Raw genomic sequence first — 18,135 nt, 5'->3', positions numbered from 1 at the left:
TTTCAAGGAGATTATTGCCATCAAAGAGAAGGTCCTAGCTTTGGATCTGAAGCCTAAGATGGTTTCCATAGATTAATACTCCCTCTTGTTAATTCTTCTGTTAATGGAAGGAGTAGGCAACGTGATTCCTAGTGCCAGGAAAGAACTTCATATAAAAGCTGCTCCAAATGCGGTCAAAGTGTGACAACGTCCATCCCAATTTAGAATCCAACTTGACAGGCTCACCCATGTTGTGCTGGTTCTGGAAACAAGAAAGATTCAAAATTTAAGGTAATGGATGCTTTCTTTGTGGTTTCTGTTCAGCACTGTGCCAGCCATCTGTGTTTGGCAGAATCAGATCCCCAGCGAAGATGCTGTAAAGGTTCATTGCATGAAGCAGGGTCAAGTTGTACCTTGACACTACAAGATGTTCAGATACCTAAGTTATGAGACACATCTAATATAGTGCTGTCTTTAGGAAGTGGAAGTAACCAAACAGAGATGTATGATACATTGCAGGGATAGGACAATCTAAGCCTTTTGAATCAGCAACAGGATTTGTTGTCTTCCTTGCTGATCTTTTTTCCTTGGTCCAGTCTCCCATCACTATATACTGGAATGAAAATGGGTATTCTGTGCATCTATGTTGGAATGATGTAACTTGTTTCTGATGTTACAAGATGTGGCACCCAAGAGATTTTTCTTCTGTGTCAGTAGAGACTTTGGACATTTGGACAGTGTATGAGCTATTGCAGAATTTTAGGATCATTGAAATTAGACTACATTTTCATTATGGGATGACAATAATTCTACAGTGAATTTGGTCAGAACATATTTGATTGAATCAAAATAGCTCCCAGAGAAGATAACGTTTCTGTTTTGACATTGAAGAAAAAGTTTTTATGTAGCTGTGGCTGTCCTGAAAGTTGGTATGTAGACCAGGCAGGTTTTGAACTTACAAGTCTAACTGCAGTTGAGTATTTGGCTTAAATTTAGGCCAACATGCCTGGCATGAACATCATCATCATTGGCCGCTGAGCCTGGAATGTAGGGTCAGGTGTATGACAACCTTCCTACTTGTTCTGTTTGGTTCTTTTTAACTTTATTTATTTATTTATTCACATTTAATTCATTTTTAATTTAAATTTGTTTCTTAATAATTTATTCTCTGACATGAACTTGGCTCTTTGATCACCTCCTCCTGGAGGGTGCAGCCTTGTGAGGCCAAAGAGGAAAATGATGCAGCCATCCTTGATGAGACATGATAAGCTAGGATCAGACAGAAGGGGAAGAGTTCCTCCCCTATCAGGAGACTAGAAAAAGGGCATGGGAGGGAAGTAGGAGGGTGGATGGGACTGGGAGTTACAGTAGGGATACAAAGTGAATAAATTGTAATAAATAAATAAATAGCATTTAAAAATAATTTATCTGCTTAACATCCCAGTTGAAACCCCTCCCTTGTCTCTTGCTGGCCTTACCCTCCTTTCCTCTTTCCCCCTTATCTAATTTTCTACTTCTCAGATGGTAGGAGCCCTCCTATCAATTCTCACTAGGACTGCCTGTATCCTCTTCCTTTGTGACATGCAACGCCTGCTCCACCACGGGGAAGTGATTAAAGAGCAGGTAACAGAGTCCATGTGAGAGACGTGGGACCTCTTACTATGGATCCCACATGGAGACTGAGCTGCCTATCAGCTACATCTGAGCAGGGGTCTGGGTCCTCTTCATGAATTGTCTTTGGTTGGTGCATCAGTCTCTGCAGGTCCCCTGGGCCCAGATTCATTGGACTTGTTGGTCTTCTTATGGACCTCCTGTCAGCTTTGGGTCTTTCTATCCTCCCAGTCTTTCCTATGACTCCCTGTGCTCTGCCCAAAGTTTGGCTGTGAGTCTTAACATCTGCTTCGATCCCCTGCTGGGTAGAGTCTTTCAGAGAATATGTATGTTAGGCTCTCATCCTCTTCCCTCTCCTCAGTCACTTCTGATGTCAATTCTATTTGCCCTTTTGAATAAGAATTGACCATCCTCCATAGGGTCCTCTTTTTATTTAGCTCCTTTAGGCCTGTGGCTTGTAGTATGTTTATCCTGTATTATGGCTATTATCCACTTACAAATGAGTATATATCATGCATGTCTTTCTGGTTTTGGAATAACTCGCTTAGGATGATAATTCCTAGTTCCATCCACTTGCCTGAAAATTTCATGGTTTCCTTTTTGTTTTAAATACCCAAGTAGCATTCCATTGTGTAAATGTACCACAATTTCTGTAAAACAATGGTTTGTTTGAGAGACATGTAGTTTGTTTCCCTATTCTGACTATTATGAATATAGATGCTATGAACATAGTTGAGCAAATATCTTTGTTGAATGGTGGAGCATCTTTTTGATATATGCCCAGGAATGGTATAGCTGGGTCTTGAAGTAAAACTATTTCCAATTGTCTGAGAAAGCATCAGATTGATTTCTAAAGTGGTGGTATAAGTTTGCACTCCCACCAGCAATGGAGGAGTGTTACTCTTTCTCCACATTCTTGCTAGCTTGCTGTCACTTCAGGTTTTAACATTAACCATGATGGGTTTAAGATGGAATGTCATTTGCATTTCCATGATTGCCATAGATATTGAGCATTTAATGTCCACCATTTTGATATTCCTCTGTGGATAAATCTCTGTTTAGTTCTGTACCCCAGTTTTAAATTGGATTATTTGGATTGTTGGAGTTTAATTTCTTGGGCTCTTTATATATATTGTTTATTAGCTCTTTCTGTTGTATGTAGGGTTGGTGAAGATCTTTTCTCAGGCTGTAGGCAGTCATTTTGTTCTATTGACAGTGTTCTTTGCTTCATAGATTTTTGTTTCATGAGATCCTATTCATTAATTCCTGATCTTAGAGCAAGTGCTCTTGGTGTTCTGTTGAGGAAGTTACCTTCTATGCCAATGAGATTGAGGATCTTTCCCACTTTTTTTTCTAACAGATTTAGTGTATCTGGTTTTATGTTGAGGTCTTTGAACAACTTGGACTGCAGTTTAGTGCAGGGTGATAAATATGGATCTATTTTCATGTTTCCACATGTAAACTTCAGGTTAGACCAGCACTGTTTATTGAAGATGCTGTCCTTTTTCCATTGCATGGTTTTGGCTTCTTTGTCAAAAATCAAGTGAACATAGGTGTGTGGGTTTATTTATGGGTCTTCACTTCAATTCCATTGATCCACTGATTGTTTTTATTATAGTACCATGCAGTTTTTATTACTATTGATATATAATAGACCTTGAGATGAAGAATGGTGATACCTACTAAAGATCCCCTATTGTACAGGATTGTTTTAGCTATTCTGGCTTTTTTATTTTTCCATATGAAGCTGAGAATTGTTCTTTCAAGTTCTTTAATGAATTATGTTGATATTTTGATGGGAATATCATTGAATCTGTAGATTGTTTTTGTTACGATGGCAATTTTTACTATGTTGATCCTACTGATCCATGAGCATGAGAGATATTTTTATCTTCTGGTATCTTTTTCAATTTCTTTCTTCAGAGGCTTGAAGTTTTTGGGGTTTTTTTTTTTTTGTTGTTGTTGTTGTTGTTCATATAGGTTTTTTACTGGCTTGTTGAGGATAACACCAAAATACATTATGTTTTTTTGGTTGTTGTTGTTTTTTTTGTTTTGTTTTGTTTTGTTTTTTACTGGCTATTGTGAAGGGTGTTATTTTCCTAATTTTTTTCAGTCCATTTGTCTTTTGCATACAGGAGTGTATTTTTTTGAGTTTTTTTTTAAGTGAACTTTATATCCACCCACTTTGCTGAAGTGTTTTTCAACTGTAGGAGTTCCCTACAGTAGAATTTTGGGCTCATTTTTGTATACTGTCATATCATCTGTGAATAGAGATACTTTGACTTCTTCCTTATCAATTTGTATCCCCTTAATCTCCTTTAGTTGTCTTATTGCCCTAGATAGGTCTTCGAGTACTGTAGTGAAGAGATTTGGAGAGAGTGTGTAGCCTTGTCTTGTCCCCAAGTCCAGTGGAATTGACTTAAACATTCTTTTCATTTAGTTTGATGTTAGCTATATACTATTCTCTATATATTCGTATATTCTGTATATATTCTGTATACTATCTTTACTATTTTTAGATATGTGCCTTGTCCCTGGTCTCTCCAAGACTTTAAACAAGAATAACTGTTGGATATTGTCAAATGCTTATTCAGCATCTAAGAAAATGGTCTTTTTTCAATTTGTTTATACAGTGGATTACATTGATGGATTCCATATACTTAACCACCCTTGCATGCCTGAGATGAAGCCTACTTGGTCATGGTGGATGATATCTTTGATATGTTCTTGGATTTGGTTTGCAAGTATTTTATTGAGTATTTTTACATCATTGTTCATAAAAGAGATTGGTCTTTCTTTTTGGGGATCTTTGAGAATTTATCAAGGTGACTGTGGTCTCACTAAAGGAATTTGGTCATGTTGCATCCATTTCTATTTTGCGAAATAATTTGGAGAATATCAGTATTCGCTCTTCTTTGAAGGTCTTGTAGAATTCTGCTCTGAAATCATCTGGCCCTTGGATTCTTTTGGTTGGGAGTATTTTGATGGCTGCCTCTATTGCCTTAGGCACTATAAGACTATTTATTATCTTTACCTGATGTTGAGTCAACTTTGGTAAGTGGAATTTAAAGAGAATTGTATATTTCATTTGGATTTTCAAATTTTGGGGCATATAGGCTTTTGACATAAAAGTTAATGGTTCTTTGGATTTTCTCAGTGTCTATTATATCTTTTTCTTTCAGACTTTGTTGATTTGGATAGTGTCTTTCTGCCATTTACTTACTTTGGCTAAGAATTTTCTGTGTTTTTTATTTTCTCAAAGAACTAGCTCTTGGTTTCGTTGATTCTTTTAATTATTATCTTTGTTTCTAATTTATTGATATCAGCCCTGAGTTTGGTTTTTCCTAGTGGTCTACTCTTGCTGGGTGTGTCTGTTTCTTTTTTCTTAGGTCTTTCAGGTATGCCATTAAGTTGCTTGTATGGGATGTCTCCAATAGCTTATGATGGCCTTTGTTGGTATTCAAACTCCTCTTCGGACTGCTTTCATTGCATCCCATATGAAGTTGAGAAATCTTCTATCAAGGTTTGCATACTATTCTGTTGGTATTTTGATGGAAATTTCATTGAACCTGTAGATTGCTTTTGGTAATATGTCAATTTTTACTATGTTAACCCTGCTAAGCCATGAGTATCGGAGATAGTTCCATGTTCTGATATCTTCTTCTAATTCTTTCTTCAGAGACTTGAAGTTTTTTTCATGCAAGTCATTGACTTGCTTGGATATGGTCACACCAAGGTACTTTATGTCCTTTGTGGCTATTTTGAAGGGTGTTTTTTCCCTAATTTCTTTCTCAGCCCTTTTATCTTTTGTATACAGGAGGGCTACTGATTTTTTTGAGTTATTTTTGTATCCAGCCACTTTGCTGATGGTGTTTATCATCTGTAGCATGTCCCTGGTAGAAGTTTTGGAGTTACTCAGGTATACTATCATATAATCTGCAAATAGTGATACTTTGACTTCTTCCTTTCCAATTTGTATCCTTTTGGTCTCCTTTAATTTTCTTCTTGTTCTAGCAAGGACTTCAAGAACTATGTTGAAGAGATATGGAGAAAGTGAGCAGCCTTGCCTTGTCCCTGAATTCAGTGGGATTGCTTTAAGTTTCTCTCTGTTTACTTGATGTTGGCTACAGGCTTGCTGTATATTGCTTTTACTATGTTTAGGTATGTGCCTTGTATCCCTGATCTCTCCAATAGTTTAAACATGAATGGATGCTTGATTTTTTCAAATGCTTTTTCAGCATCTAAGGAGATTATCATGTGTTTTTTTTTTCTTTCAATTTTTTAATATTGTGGATCACATTGATGGATTTTTGTATAGTGAACCACCCCTGCATACCTGGCATGAAGCCTACATGGTCATAGTGGATGATATATTTGATGTGTTCTTGTATTGGGTTTGCAAAGTATTTTGTTGAGTATTTTTGCATCAATGTTCATAAGGGAGATTGGCCTGAAATTCTCTTTCTTTGTTGGGTCTTTGTGAGGTTTAGGTTACAAGGTGACTGTGGCTTCAATGAATGAGTTTCGTAGTTCCTTCTGTTCCTATTTTGTGGAATAAATGGAAGATAGCTGGAGTTACCTCTTCTTTGAAGGAGTGGTAGAATTCTGCACTGAAACCATCTGGTCCTGAGCTTTTTGTGGATTGCAGTCTTTTGAGGAATGCTATTTCCTTAGTGGATAAAGGACTATTTTATTGATTTACCTGCTTTTGATTCAGCTTTGGTAAGTGTAATTGATTAAGAAAATTGTCCATTTCATTTAGATTTTCAAATTTTTTGGCATATAAATTTTTGAAGTAAGTCCTAACGATTGTTTGGATTTCCTTAGTGTCTTTTGTTTTGTCCCGTTTTCATTTCTGATTTTGTTAATTTGGATAATCTCTCTCTGCTTTTAGTTAGTTTGGCTAAGGGTTTGTCTATCTTGTTAATTTTCTCAAAGAACCAGGTCTTGGTTTCATTGATTCTTTGAATTCTTTTATTTGTTTCTAATTTATTGATTTTAGTCTTGAGTTTGATTATTTCCAGGTGTCTATTCTTTTTTGGTGTTTCTGATTCTTTTCTTCTAGGGCCTTTAGATGAGCTATTAAGCTGATTGTGTGAGATGTTACAAATTTCTTCTTGAAGGCACTTAGTGCTATGAAATTTCCTTCTAGCACTGCTTTCACTGTCTCCCATAAGTTTGGTTGTGTTGTGTCTTCATTTCCATTGAATTCTAGGAAGACTTGAATTTCTTTCTTTATTTCTTCCCTGACCCAGCTGTCATTTAGTAGTGAGTTGTTCAGTTTCCATGTGAGTGTAGGCTTTTTGCTATTTCTGTTGTTGTTGAGGTCCAGCTTTAGTCCATGGTAATTAGATAGGATACAAGGCATTATTTCAATCTTCTCATATCTGTTGAAACTCACTTTGTGACCAACGATATGGTTTATTTTGGAGAAGGTTCCATGAGGTGCTGAGAAGAAGGTAAATTCTTTTGTCTTTGGGTGTAAGATTCTGTAGATATCTGTTAGGTCCATTTGATACATGACCTCTATTAGAGATATTGTTTCTTTGTTTAATTTCTGTTTTGTTTACCTGTCCTTTGTTGAGAGTAGGGTGTTGAAGTTTCCCAGTAGTAATGTGTGGGGATTTGTGTGCGGTTTAGGTTTTATTAATGTTTCTTTTACAAATGTGGGTACCTTTGTATTTGGAGCATAGATGTTCAGAATTATGATTTCTTCTTGGCGGAATTTTCCTTTGATGAGTATGAAATGACCTTCCTCGTGTCTTTTGATTAATTTTGATTGAAAATCTACTTTATTAGATATTAAAATGGCTACTCCTGCATGTTTCTTGGGTCCATTTGCTTGGAACCTTCCACCTTTTTACTCTCAGGTAATGTCTATCTTTTTGACTTAGATGTGTTTCTTGTATGCAACAGATTGTTGGGTCTTGTTTACATATCCATTCTGTTAGTCTGTGTCTTTATTGGAGTGTTAAGTCCATTGATGTTGAGGGAAATTAATGACCAGTGGCTGTTAGCTCCTTTTATTTTGATGTTGCTTGTGGTAGTGTGTTTGTGTGCTTGGTTACTTTTAGTTTTGCTGTAGTGACATTATTTCTTTCCTGTGTTTTCCTGAATGTAGTTAGCTTTCCTGGGTTGTAGTTAGTTTTCCTTCTAGGAGCTTCTGTACCTCTGGATTTGTGGGTAGGTATTGTTTAAATTTGTTTTTGTCATTAAATATCTTGTTTGCTCCATCTATGATGACTGAGACTTTTGCTGGGTATAGTAGCCTGGGTGGTCATCTGTGTTCTCTTAGGGTCTGCATGATATCTGTTCAGGCCCTTCTGGCTTTCATAGTCTCTGATGAAAAGTCAGGTGTGATAATGATTGGTTTGCCATTATATGTTACTTGGCCTTTTTCCTTTGCAGCTTTTAGTATTTTTTCTTTGTTCTGTATACTTACTGTTTATTATGTGGTGGGAGGATTTTCTATTCTGGTCTAATTTATTGGGTGTTCTTTAGGCCTCTTGTATTCTTGTAGACCTCTCTTTTAAGTTGGAGAAATTTTCTTCTATGATTTTGTTGAAAATATTTTCTGGGCCTTGGAGGAGGGAATCTTCTTTTTCCTCTATTCCTATTACTTTTAGGTTTTGCTTTTCATGTTGTCTTGGATTTCTTGGATGGTCTGTGTCAGGAATTTTTTAGATTTAACATTTTCTTTGATAGCTACATCTATTTATTCCATTGTGTCTTCCACACCTAAGATTCTTTCTTCCATCTCTCGTAGTCTATTGCTTATGCTTACTTCTGTAGTTCCTCTTTTCCTCCCTAAGTTCTTTCTCTCCACAGTTTCCTCGACTTGTGTTTTCTTTAATTTTTTTCCAATTCTCTTATCAGATCTTGAGCCATTTTATTGATTTCCTTCACTTCTCTGACCGTATTTTCCTTCAATTCCTTCAGCTGTTTGTTCAAACAATCCTCTGTTTCTTTAATATCTTTTAGTGATTTAAGTATTTCCTCTCTCAAAGCCACAAATTACTTGGCTGCAACTTCCTGTATTTCTTTAAGGATGTCCATAATCTGTTTGACTTTATCTTCCTCCATTTCTTTGCAAAAGGCAATAATCTGTTTGACTTTATCTTCATCTAGATCTTTATGTAGTTTTTTTTCCGCTATTATCCTGTTCATAAGCACAGATGTAAGGTCATCTTCTTGAATTTCATTTACCATGGTGTGTCCAGGGCTGCTTGCCCCTGAATAACCGGGTTCTGGAGATGCCATACTGCTCTGTCTTTTTGAGCTTTTACACTTGCCTCTACCCATTTGGCTATTTTAGGTGTTGGGTGTTAGTTTCTGGTGCTTCCTGGAATCCTGTGGTGTGGATAATCCCCTTGGCAGGAAGATGATTTTTCCTGAAGGAGGGCTCCTCAGCTTTTGGGGTACTGTCACTGAATAGCAGGTATTTCTCAGGAACTGCCAAAACTCACCACAGGCATAGAGACCTGAGCAGTAATTGTGGTCTTTGTTAGTCAAGGGGGCTCTTCTCTCACCCAGAAAAGTCCTGGAGACAGCTGTCCTGCTTCTGGCTTTCTTGCTGTAAATTTAGTAAGCTGTAGCTGTAACCTGGGTACCCCATGGTTTGGTCAGCTTAGTTAGGGATAACTGGTTTTCCCTGGGAGCAGTATCTGGGGGTTGATCTTGGGGATCCCAGGCTTCTGTAGGTCTGAGGTTAGAGCTCTGTGCCCCAGTACCGAAGCAGTAACCCGTGGCAGCTGATCACTGCTCTCACATGTGTAGCAGGAGGCTAGAGTCTGGAGCCTGTGAATAACCAGAAACTTCTCTAGAGCTAGGTGTCCTGAGGTAGGGCCAGATGTTTTCCCCACCTTTGGGTTTTCTCCCAACATGAAGACCTAGTCTGTGGTGTTTGACATGGTGTGTAGAATGGGTAGGCACTTGCCAGATGGCTACCAAGCTGGTGACTGGGAAAGAACCTGAAAACATTTCCAAGAATGTTACCATGTGTGGTGGTGGTAGTGTGTGTGTGTGGGGGGAGTTGGCTGAGTGCTCTAAGCTGGGACCTGCTCTTTCCCTGCCTGTGGGGTTTTCTCCAGACAGGGAAACCCATCCTCTAGTGTCCTGGGGCACAGAGTTCTGTCTGTGATGGAGAGTAGGGCATGCAGGTCTCGCAACTGGAGGCCCACTCAAGGCTGGCAGCTGTGCACCCACCAGCCTGCAGGACCTTTTCCAGGGATAGACTGGGTGACCTGAGGTCAGTCCAACTTTCTTCTTCCCTGTTCTTTTTTTTTGAGACTGGGTCTCCCAGTCTCTGGTGCCCAGGAGCACACAGTTTTGCCTGGGAAGGTGATCAGGACACAAAGGTGCATCCTACGCCTGAGATATTTTCCGGGTTCTCACTGAATGACCTGAGAGTGGAACTGAATGATCCCCACACCACTGAGTTTCCTCTCACCTGGGAAACACGATTGCTGTTCTTTTAGGACCCAGAGTTCAGTCTTTTAGTTGCTGTACCAACATTGCTGTCTTGTTCCTGTCCTGGTCCTCCTGGCAATGCCATCTTGGATTCCCTTTTCCTCATCCCTTTCAATTAATTTTGGTTGAAAGTCTGTTTTATTAGATATTAGAATAGTTACTCCTGCTTGCTTCTTGGGTTCCTTTGCTTGAAAAACTTATTCCTGCTGCAACATCCAAGGAATTTTTCCAGAGATTTGCTGGGCACTCTGAGGTTGGACCCAATTGTTTCCCTCATCATTGGTTTTCTTCTTACCTTGGAAACACAGTCAGTGGTGTTTGGGGACCACAGATCCAACTATTGGTCACTGTGCAGTCTCTGCTCCCCAGGTTATCAGACACAGTGTACAATCACCCCAGCCATCTGGGATCTATTTTTAGGTTTTACTGAATATAAGTATTTTGATTGTATGCATGAATATGCACCTCTTGTGTGCCTAATCCTCACAGTAGTCTGAAGATGTCTTCAGAATTCATGAACTTATAGCAATTGAAAGTAGCGGGTCCCAGGTAAACACTAACAATTGAGCCCAATTATATGCAAGAGCAGTAAGAGCTCCTCACTGCTGAGCCATTTCTCCTATCTTATGTTGCTCATTTATGATCATCATTTACACCGCTAATATTTTTGTCTTCTATTTTTACCTGTTTAAACATGCATTCCCTTTTAGTAAGATATCATTGAAGTTACAGTTTAAGCTGGGGCACTGCGGATTTCTGGAAAATAAATATACAACAGGAGTGAATGTATAATTCCTTGTAGAAGCTTCAGTAAAGACCTCTGAGTTCTTTCAATATTTTGTGTTTGTTTGATTGACTTTTAGGGGAGGCTCTGTCTTACTATATAGGTCTGGCTGTCCTAGAACTCTTTGAATAGATAATGCTGACATCCAGTTCAATAAGATACAGCTGCGTCTGCCTCCTGAGTGATGGAATTGAAGGCATGACAGAATACACCCAGCTTGTCCACCATTTTTTGTAGTTAGTAACTGTTAATAAATTTCTCTGATCTGTACTTAGTATTGATCATCTGTTAATTTCTCTCTCTGTGTGTCTCTGTCTCTATGTCTCTGTCTCTCTATTTCAAACCCTTCTCTCTGTTTGTCTTTGTCCGCATTAATTGCCATGTCTATTCCAAAGCTATATCCTCTTCAAAAAGTTCAGATATGATACAGTTAAAACTTGTTATTCCGTTTTGTTCTAAAATGACTTAGTGATAACATTAATACTTCTTTTTTAATAGAAAGTTTTAATCTTTATTTTTAATCTATAGACTACATTATTTAGTAAGGAGGATATACAAAACAATGATCAAAGAATAATTGTGTGTTCTATTCCTTTTCTTTTGTCTGGTCACTCAGAAATATGGTGCTATTGGCTATGATTGTTGTTGCTTGCCACTCACATTATTTTTATCCATGTATTCACTGTAGTCCACTTTCCCTTCCACGAATATATGAGTCCCCCTCTTCACATACTGATATGCCACATCCCTCAGCCCTGGTCAAAACATAATATTCAGTACCATGTTGTCTTTTGACTGATGTTACCCATCTGTTCAGTGTCCCCTGATCAACACATCTCATTTGTTGCTATATAAAATATCATGACTGTGTTTTGTCCTTCCACCTTTCTCATGACAGGGTCCTGACCTACTCACCCAAGTAACTGAAAATGATTCATAGATTGCTCAAGTACCCAACTAATGGCTACTTTATATTCATTTCTTACAAACTGATGAAATACAGGTTTTTGAAGCACGGCTTTGTTTTTTGTTTGTTTGTTTGTTTTTGTTTCTTTTTCAATCTAACCTTTAGACTTTTTCATCTCCCCTACTTCACATCATGCACAGCACCCAACTGTATAACATTCTCACTTCTGTGTCAGAAAATAAATGGAAGAAGCAGTAGAATTATATGATTATATTGACAATGACGTATAAATTATATTGTTGCCACTGTTTCTGTTGTACAAATGTATGGCATATTTTAGAATTCAGTGACCTTCAATGATGTGCATGTGAAATTCAGCCAAGAAGAGTGGGCCTTGCTGGAACCTTCCCAGAAACAACTCTACAAAGATGTGATGCTAGAGACCTGTGAAAACCTCACTGCTATAGGTAAGACTGCAATTTTTCTTTCACTTTTAAAATAAGGAGACAACTCTTTATTATTGATCCTCTTCTGTAATTCCAATTGAGAATGAGGAGGAATGTGGTAAATAAATCAGGCATGATTCTAAGGGTCACAGAAGATAATGATTTAAGTTTTGCCTTAATAATAACATGTTATTTCCAATAATATATATTTTCTCGTACTATATTTTAGGCTACAATTGGGATGACCATAATATTGAAGAACATTTTCAAAGTTCTACAAGTAATAAAAGGTAACATTATGTGCACACTGATACAGATATGAATCTTAAATTTTAATGTGTCCTGGATGTTTGGTGTTTTTTGTTTGTTTATTGGCTGCTTTTTATTTTCTGTTTTTGAAATAGATTTTTTTCTGGGTATCTGTGACTTTCTTAGACTTGCTTGTTAGACCAGCCTGACCTCAAAATAACAAGCAAGATATGCCTGCTTCTGCCTCCACAAGTGCTGGGATTGAAGGCATGTACCAGCACACATGGCTGTGTCCTGGAAGTTTTAAAGAAAAGCAACAGTGTATAAACAGCACTGCTTTACGTGCACTGATGATCATTAAAATCTCATAATTCCATGTACTTCAATGTCAGGTATCTGATTTGTGTTTACAAGGCACTCCCCTAAGATAGAAGAAAATAAAATAATATTGTAACAAAAATACCATTTGAATCATATGGACATTACAGCTACTGACTTGAACTGCCAATCTGTTTAGTCTCATTCTATCTACTCAGATATTGTAAGAGGTATGCATACTGAATTGGTAATCAGTATGTGTCCAAAACCTTCTAATAAGCAAAAATTTCATAGTAGAACCAGTGTTACTCATTTTCGTGCAGTAACTTTGTAAAGTTTAGTGAAAGGAACAGTTTATGAGAATCAAGAATATTGTTGTGGAGAAACCTTAATCCCTATATGACATGTCTATGATGAACAAAAAACAAACTGTGTTAATTCAATGTGGGAATCTTTATTATTTTTGTAAATTAAATTGGTATATCATATGTCAAAATTATTCTAAGACACATGAGCATAGGGATATTGAAAGAAGCAGTGTCCCTGTCTTTCTCCAAGAACAATTGATTTGGTAGTAGTCCCCACTGTGAGTAAATTTTCTGAATGTGATAAATGGTTACTGTTAATTGGTTTTGCAACTTCACTGAGAATTTATCAGCAAACTCATATTGCTGAAAATACCTATGAATACTAGGAATTTGGAACTTCTGCTTTTCCTGGCTCACTTTGTAAATGAAGTATCATTCATACAGTACAAAAATTTATGAATGGGATTGCTGTGGTAAAACTCTGAATTCTTAAATACTCTTCATATATAGAGAAAACCTCTTATAGAAAACTGATGCTATAAAAGTGATCCACATAACAAATTCTCTTACCATCACAGGGATCTTCAAAAATACCCATAATGAAGGGGAATACCGTGAATGTAAATAATGTGATAAAACTTTAAAATTTGATTCTTATTTACCATTAGACCAAATTATGAAATTAATTCATATAGATAAATATATTTATTAGTGTAATGAAATGACGGTGGTAAATCTTTCACATGTGCCAATTTTCATTGCAGGCATGAAAGCAGTCATACTGGAGAGAAACCCTTTAAATGCACTCTATGTGGGAAAACCTTCCCCTATATCACTGTTCTTATATGGCATAAAAGAACACACACTGGAGAGAAGCCTTACAAATGTAATCAATGTGGTAAAGCCTTTGCAAAAAGCAGTCAGCTCATACGACATAAAAGAACACATACTGGAGAGAAACATTATGAATGTAATGAGTGTGGCAAAGCCTTTGCACAAAACAGTACTCTCTTAAGCCATACAAGAACACACACTGGAGAGAAACCTTATGAATGTAATGAGTGTGGCAAAGCCTTTGCGCAAAACAGTACTCTCTTAAGCCATAAAAGAACACACACTGGAGAGAAACCTTATGAATGTAACCAGTGTGGTAAAGCCTTTGCACAAAACAGTCATCTCATAAGCCATAAAAGAACACACACTGGAGAGAAACCTTATGAATGTAATGAGTGTGGTAAAGCCTTTGCAAAAAACAGTCATCTCATGAGCCATAAAAGAACACACACTGGAGAGAAACCTTATGAATGTAATGAGTGTGGCAAAGCCTTTGCAGAAAACAGTACTCTCTTAAGCCATAAAAGAACACACACTGGAGAGAAACCTTATGAATGTAACCAGTGTGGTAAAGCCTTTGCACAAAACAGTCATCTCATAAGCCATAAAAGAACACACATTGGAGAGAAACCTTATGAATGTAATGAGTGTGGTAAAGCCTTTGCAAAAAACAGTCATCTCATGAGCCATAAAAGAACACACACTGGAGAGAAACCTTATGAATGTAATGAGTGTGGTAAAGCCTTTGCACAAAACAGTACTCTCTTAAGCCATAAAAGAACACACACTGGAGAGAAACCTTATGAATGTAATGAGTGTGGTAAAGCCTTTGCAAAAAACAGTCATCTCATGAGCCATAAAAGAACACACTCTGGAGAGAAACCTTATGAATGTAATGAGTGTGGCAAAGCCTTTGCACAAAACAGTACTCTCTTAAGCCATAAAAGAACACACACTGGAGAGAAACCTTATGAATGTAACCAATATGGTAAAGCCTTTGCAGAAAACAGTACTCTCTTAAGCCATAAAAGAACACACAGCAAAGAGAAACCTTATGAATGTAACCAGTGTGGTAAATCCTTTGCAGGAAAAAATGATCTCATAAGACATAAAAGAACACATACTGGAAAGAAACCTTATGAATATATCCAATCTGATAAAGCCTTTGCACAGCAGAGTACTCTCCAAAAACAGGAAAAGACACACAGTGGAGAGAAGCCTTGTGAGGGTAATTAGTGTGATAAAGCCTTTGCATGTAACAATCATCTCCTAAGACAACAGCACATTCTGGAGGGAAACCATATGAATATAACTATGTGGCAAAGCCTTTGCACATAACATCTCCTAATACATAAAAGAACACATACTGGAAAGATGTCTGACTGTAACCAATGTGAAAAAACTTTTGGACTTCAGAATCATCTTCACACTCATGAAAGAAATCCTAATGGACAGAAAGCCTGTGAGTGCTTTAAACATGGTGAAACCATTCCACATTTGTATAATCTTCATCATCATGAAAGGATTCATAATAGAGGAAAAACTTACGAATGTGTTAAAATGGTGAGGCCTTGCATAAATCTAGAATCATCATCATCATAAAAGTATCCTTACTGGAGAGGAATTCTGTGAGTATAAGCGATGTGGAAAGGCCTTTGTGTACTTTGGTTCACTGAGATGCAACGGAACTGTAAAACTAGCTCAATGGAAATGACCTCCCTTTTCTGAAGGGAACATGCAACAGTATTATATAATAAGGGGCAATAGGAACGGAGAGTAGTCATGGGGCAGAGAAGGGAGGGGGATTACTATTGGAATTTAAAGTAAATAAACTTATTTTTAAAAAGAATACAATGAATGGTGAATATCAATTACATGCAACAGTATTCTATAAAAAGGTATTTATGGAAGACTTATTGATAATCCTGATTCTCAACATTTAGTGTTTTCAATTGCCTCAGTTTACACAAGAAACTTTTAGTCCAGTGGATGAATATGTAGGGAATGGTGAATTAACACCAGCCAGGAAGTTCTCTGAGAGTATCACAACAGTGGTAGCCTGTAGAAGTTTCTTTGTGTACACATACCTATTGTTCCAGGGGTTCTATTGAAAACCATCACAACCCAGACTGAAGTTTGAGATGTGAGGGTGGAGGCTTTCTCTTCTATGTATGACCCTGCTGCTGGCCTAGTTGTATAACCATGGCAAGGATGAGTTTTCTCTGCCTGACATCATCTGGAGAGTGTCTTTACACATAGATGCCATCAATCAAGTTTGATACATGGCCTATGACACAGATCCCTGATAACTCTCCCCTCCCTTCAAATATAGGATAATTAGGTTCCATGTTCTTGTTCACATGATAGGAATGTGCTTTTTAATGCAAATCAAGCATCCTTGAAGTGCCCAGTTTTAAACAATTATCTACACCTATCCTTAGAGCATCCCAGTCACTCCCCAAGGGGTACATACCCTCTGTTTTCTGGAATTAAAGTTTAACTTACTTTCTGAGGTGGTTCCCAGAGTGTTCTGATCACTGTTATGCTTGTGGGTCTTCCAAGCTTTATACCTCATCTTCTGGCCCCTCCTTCCTTTCTGGGCTGGTGAGAAACAGCCTCCAGGCAGCAAGAAAACCACGTTCTCGGAAATGCTTGTGATAAAATGTTTTACATTTCATAGCATTTCAAATTTCATGTGTTTCTGGATATGAGATGGTAAATAAAACAGTGTCTTTGGGATGGGACTCTTTGAAATGAGTTATACCTAGTGTTGATTTCACTAAAAGCTTGCAGGCAAGCTTCATGGTATGAAATCTTCTGAGTTGAGCACAGTGGCCTATGGAGGAGAAATAAGAGCAGAAATTTTATTTTCCTGTTTTTAATAGCTGAGTAGTGTTCTGATAATGTATGGGTAGATGGCAGAGGAGGGGAACTTCTCTTTTCAGTGGACTAAGGAAAAAGGATTGGGGGAAAGAGCGAAGGGGGGTGGGACCAGTAGGAGCTGAGGGAGTAGCCTTTAATAGGGATATATAATGAATAAATTGTGAAAAAATAACAATGATTAATAAAATAAAATTGAAGTAGAAAAACAAAACTTATAAGCAAAACTTCGAGTCCAGTCTGGGTACCCACCCTCCATCAAAGAAAAGAAAGAAGATATAAAGAAAGAAAAAAAATTAGAAAGATATAAAGAAAAGAAAAATATTTTCTTGTATCTGTTGAGACTTTCTTCCTTGTGAGCTCATTTTTTAATCATTGCCTAATGGAGAACATGCTGCTCTCTCTGAAGTTTATATTTCCATAAACATAGGTTTCATACCTGGAACAAATGGCAGAGGTTCATATTTAACATATCAAAACAGACATAGCTGCTAATTTTCTCCCAGCAATCCCTAAGTCCTTCCATGTTATATGGTCCTCCAGGCTGGCATAGTGCACCCAATACCCTGAATTCTTCCTAGGGCCTGAGCTAAACTCATTTCCCCCTTCCCCATATGTAGGCAAACTATTTTGGCTTCCTGGTCCTGTTGATAGCCATGCAAGAGTAACAGCAAAACATCTGTAGCACTCGTGGAATGTGGCTCCCCCGTTAGCATAGTCATGATGAGTTTGTCTTGGAGAAGCATAACCCCAAGAACTGCTTATACTGAGGACTTTGTGCTGTTGTGGAACATAGCTCTATTTGATGCCATTATGATGCCCATATTCCTCATTTGGTGTCTGTTGTTATGCCCCCATTTTCATTTCTTATGTTGCTGATTTGTGTATTTTCTCTCTGGCTTTTAGTTAGTTTGGCTAAGGGTTTGTCTACCTTGTTGATTTTCTCAAAGAATCAGCTCTTGTTCCCATTGATTGTTTGAATTGTTTTCTTTGTTTCTAATTCATTGATTTCTTAGTTTGAATATTTCCAATCATCTAATCCACTTGGGTGTGTCTGCTTAAGTTGAAGTCACACCATAATTCTTCCAGACATTTAAAAGGAGCTACAATAATCCTTCCTAAACTATCAAGAAAAGAGAAGATAAGAAAAAAGGAAAAGAAACAGAAGGAACCCTTTGAAACTCTTTCTAGAAATCCAGCATTGCTGTCATAAGCAATCCAGTAAAACACAAAAAACAACAACAAAAGAAAACTACAGACCAAAACTGTTGATAAAAATAGACTTTCAACCAAAGTTAAACAAAAAAGATAAGGAGGGGGTGCTGGAGAGATGTCTCAGAGGTTAAGAAC

The 18,135-nt window shown here is 37.5% G+C and overlaps 1 protein-coding gene and 1 pseudogene across 1 annotated transcript in view; one reads left to right on the top strand and one right to left on the bottom strand.

The window, feature by feature from the left end:
- Positions 1-11,429: 11,429 nt before the first annotated feature.
- Positions 11,430-11,853, bottom strand: LOC132651168 (single-stranded DNA-binding protein, mitochondrial-like; annotated as a pseudogene).
- Positions 11,854-12,102: 249 nt separating this feature from the next.
- LOC132651119 (zinc finger protein 431-like) overlaps positions 12,103-18,135 on the top strand; it is a gene marked incomplete at its 5' end in the record, with an annotated part of 217,798 nt that continues 211,765 nt past the window's right edge. The window contains 3 exons of the mRNA XM_060376409.1: positions 12,103-12,217; positions 12,426-12,475; positions 13,840-15,092. Coding sequence (XP_060232392.1) covers positions 12,103-12,217; positions 12,426-12,475; positions 13,840-15,092 — 1,418 coding nt within the window. The remainder of the gene's footprint in view (positions 12,218-12,425; positions 12,476-13,839; positions 15,093-18,135) is intronic.

This window comes from Meriones unguiculatus, assembly GCF_030254825.1.
Source record: "Meriones unguiculatus strain TT.TT164.6M chromosome 13 unlocalized genomic scaffold, Bangor_MerUng_6.1 Chr13_unordered_Scaffold_40, whole genome shotgun sequence".
In the NCBI taxonomy this organism is placed as follows: domain Eukaryota; kingdom Metazoa; phylum Chordata; class Mammalia; order Rodentia; family Muridae; genus Meriones; species Meriones unguiculatus.
Note: the sequence above shows the minus strand (reverse complement) of the source record. Positions and strands in the feature narration are given on the sequence as shown.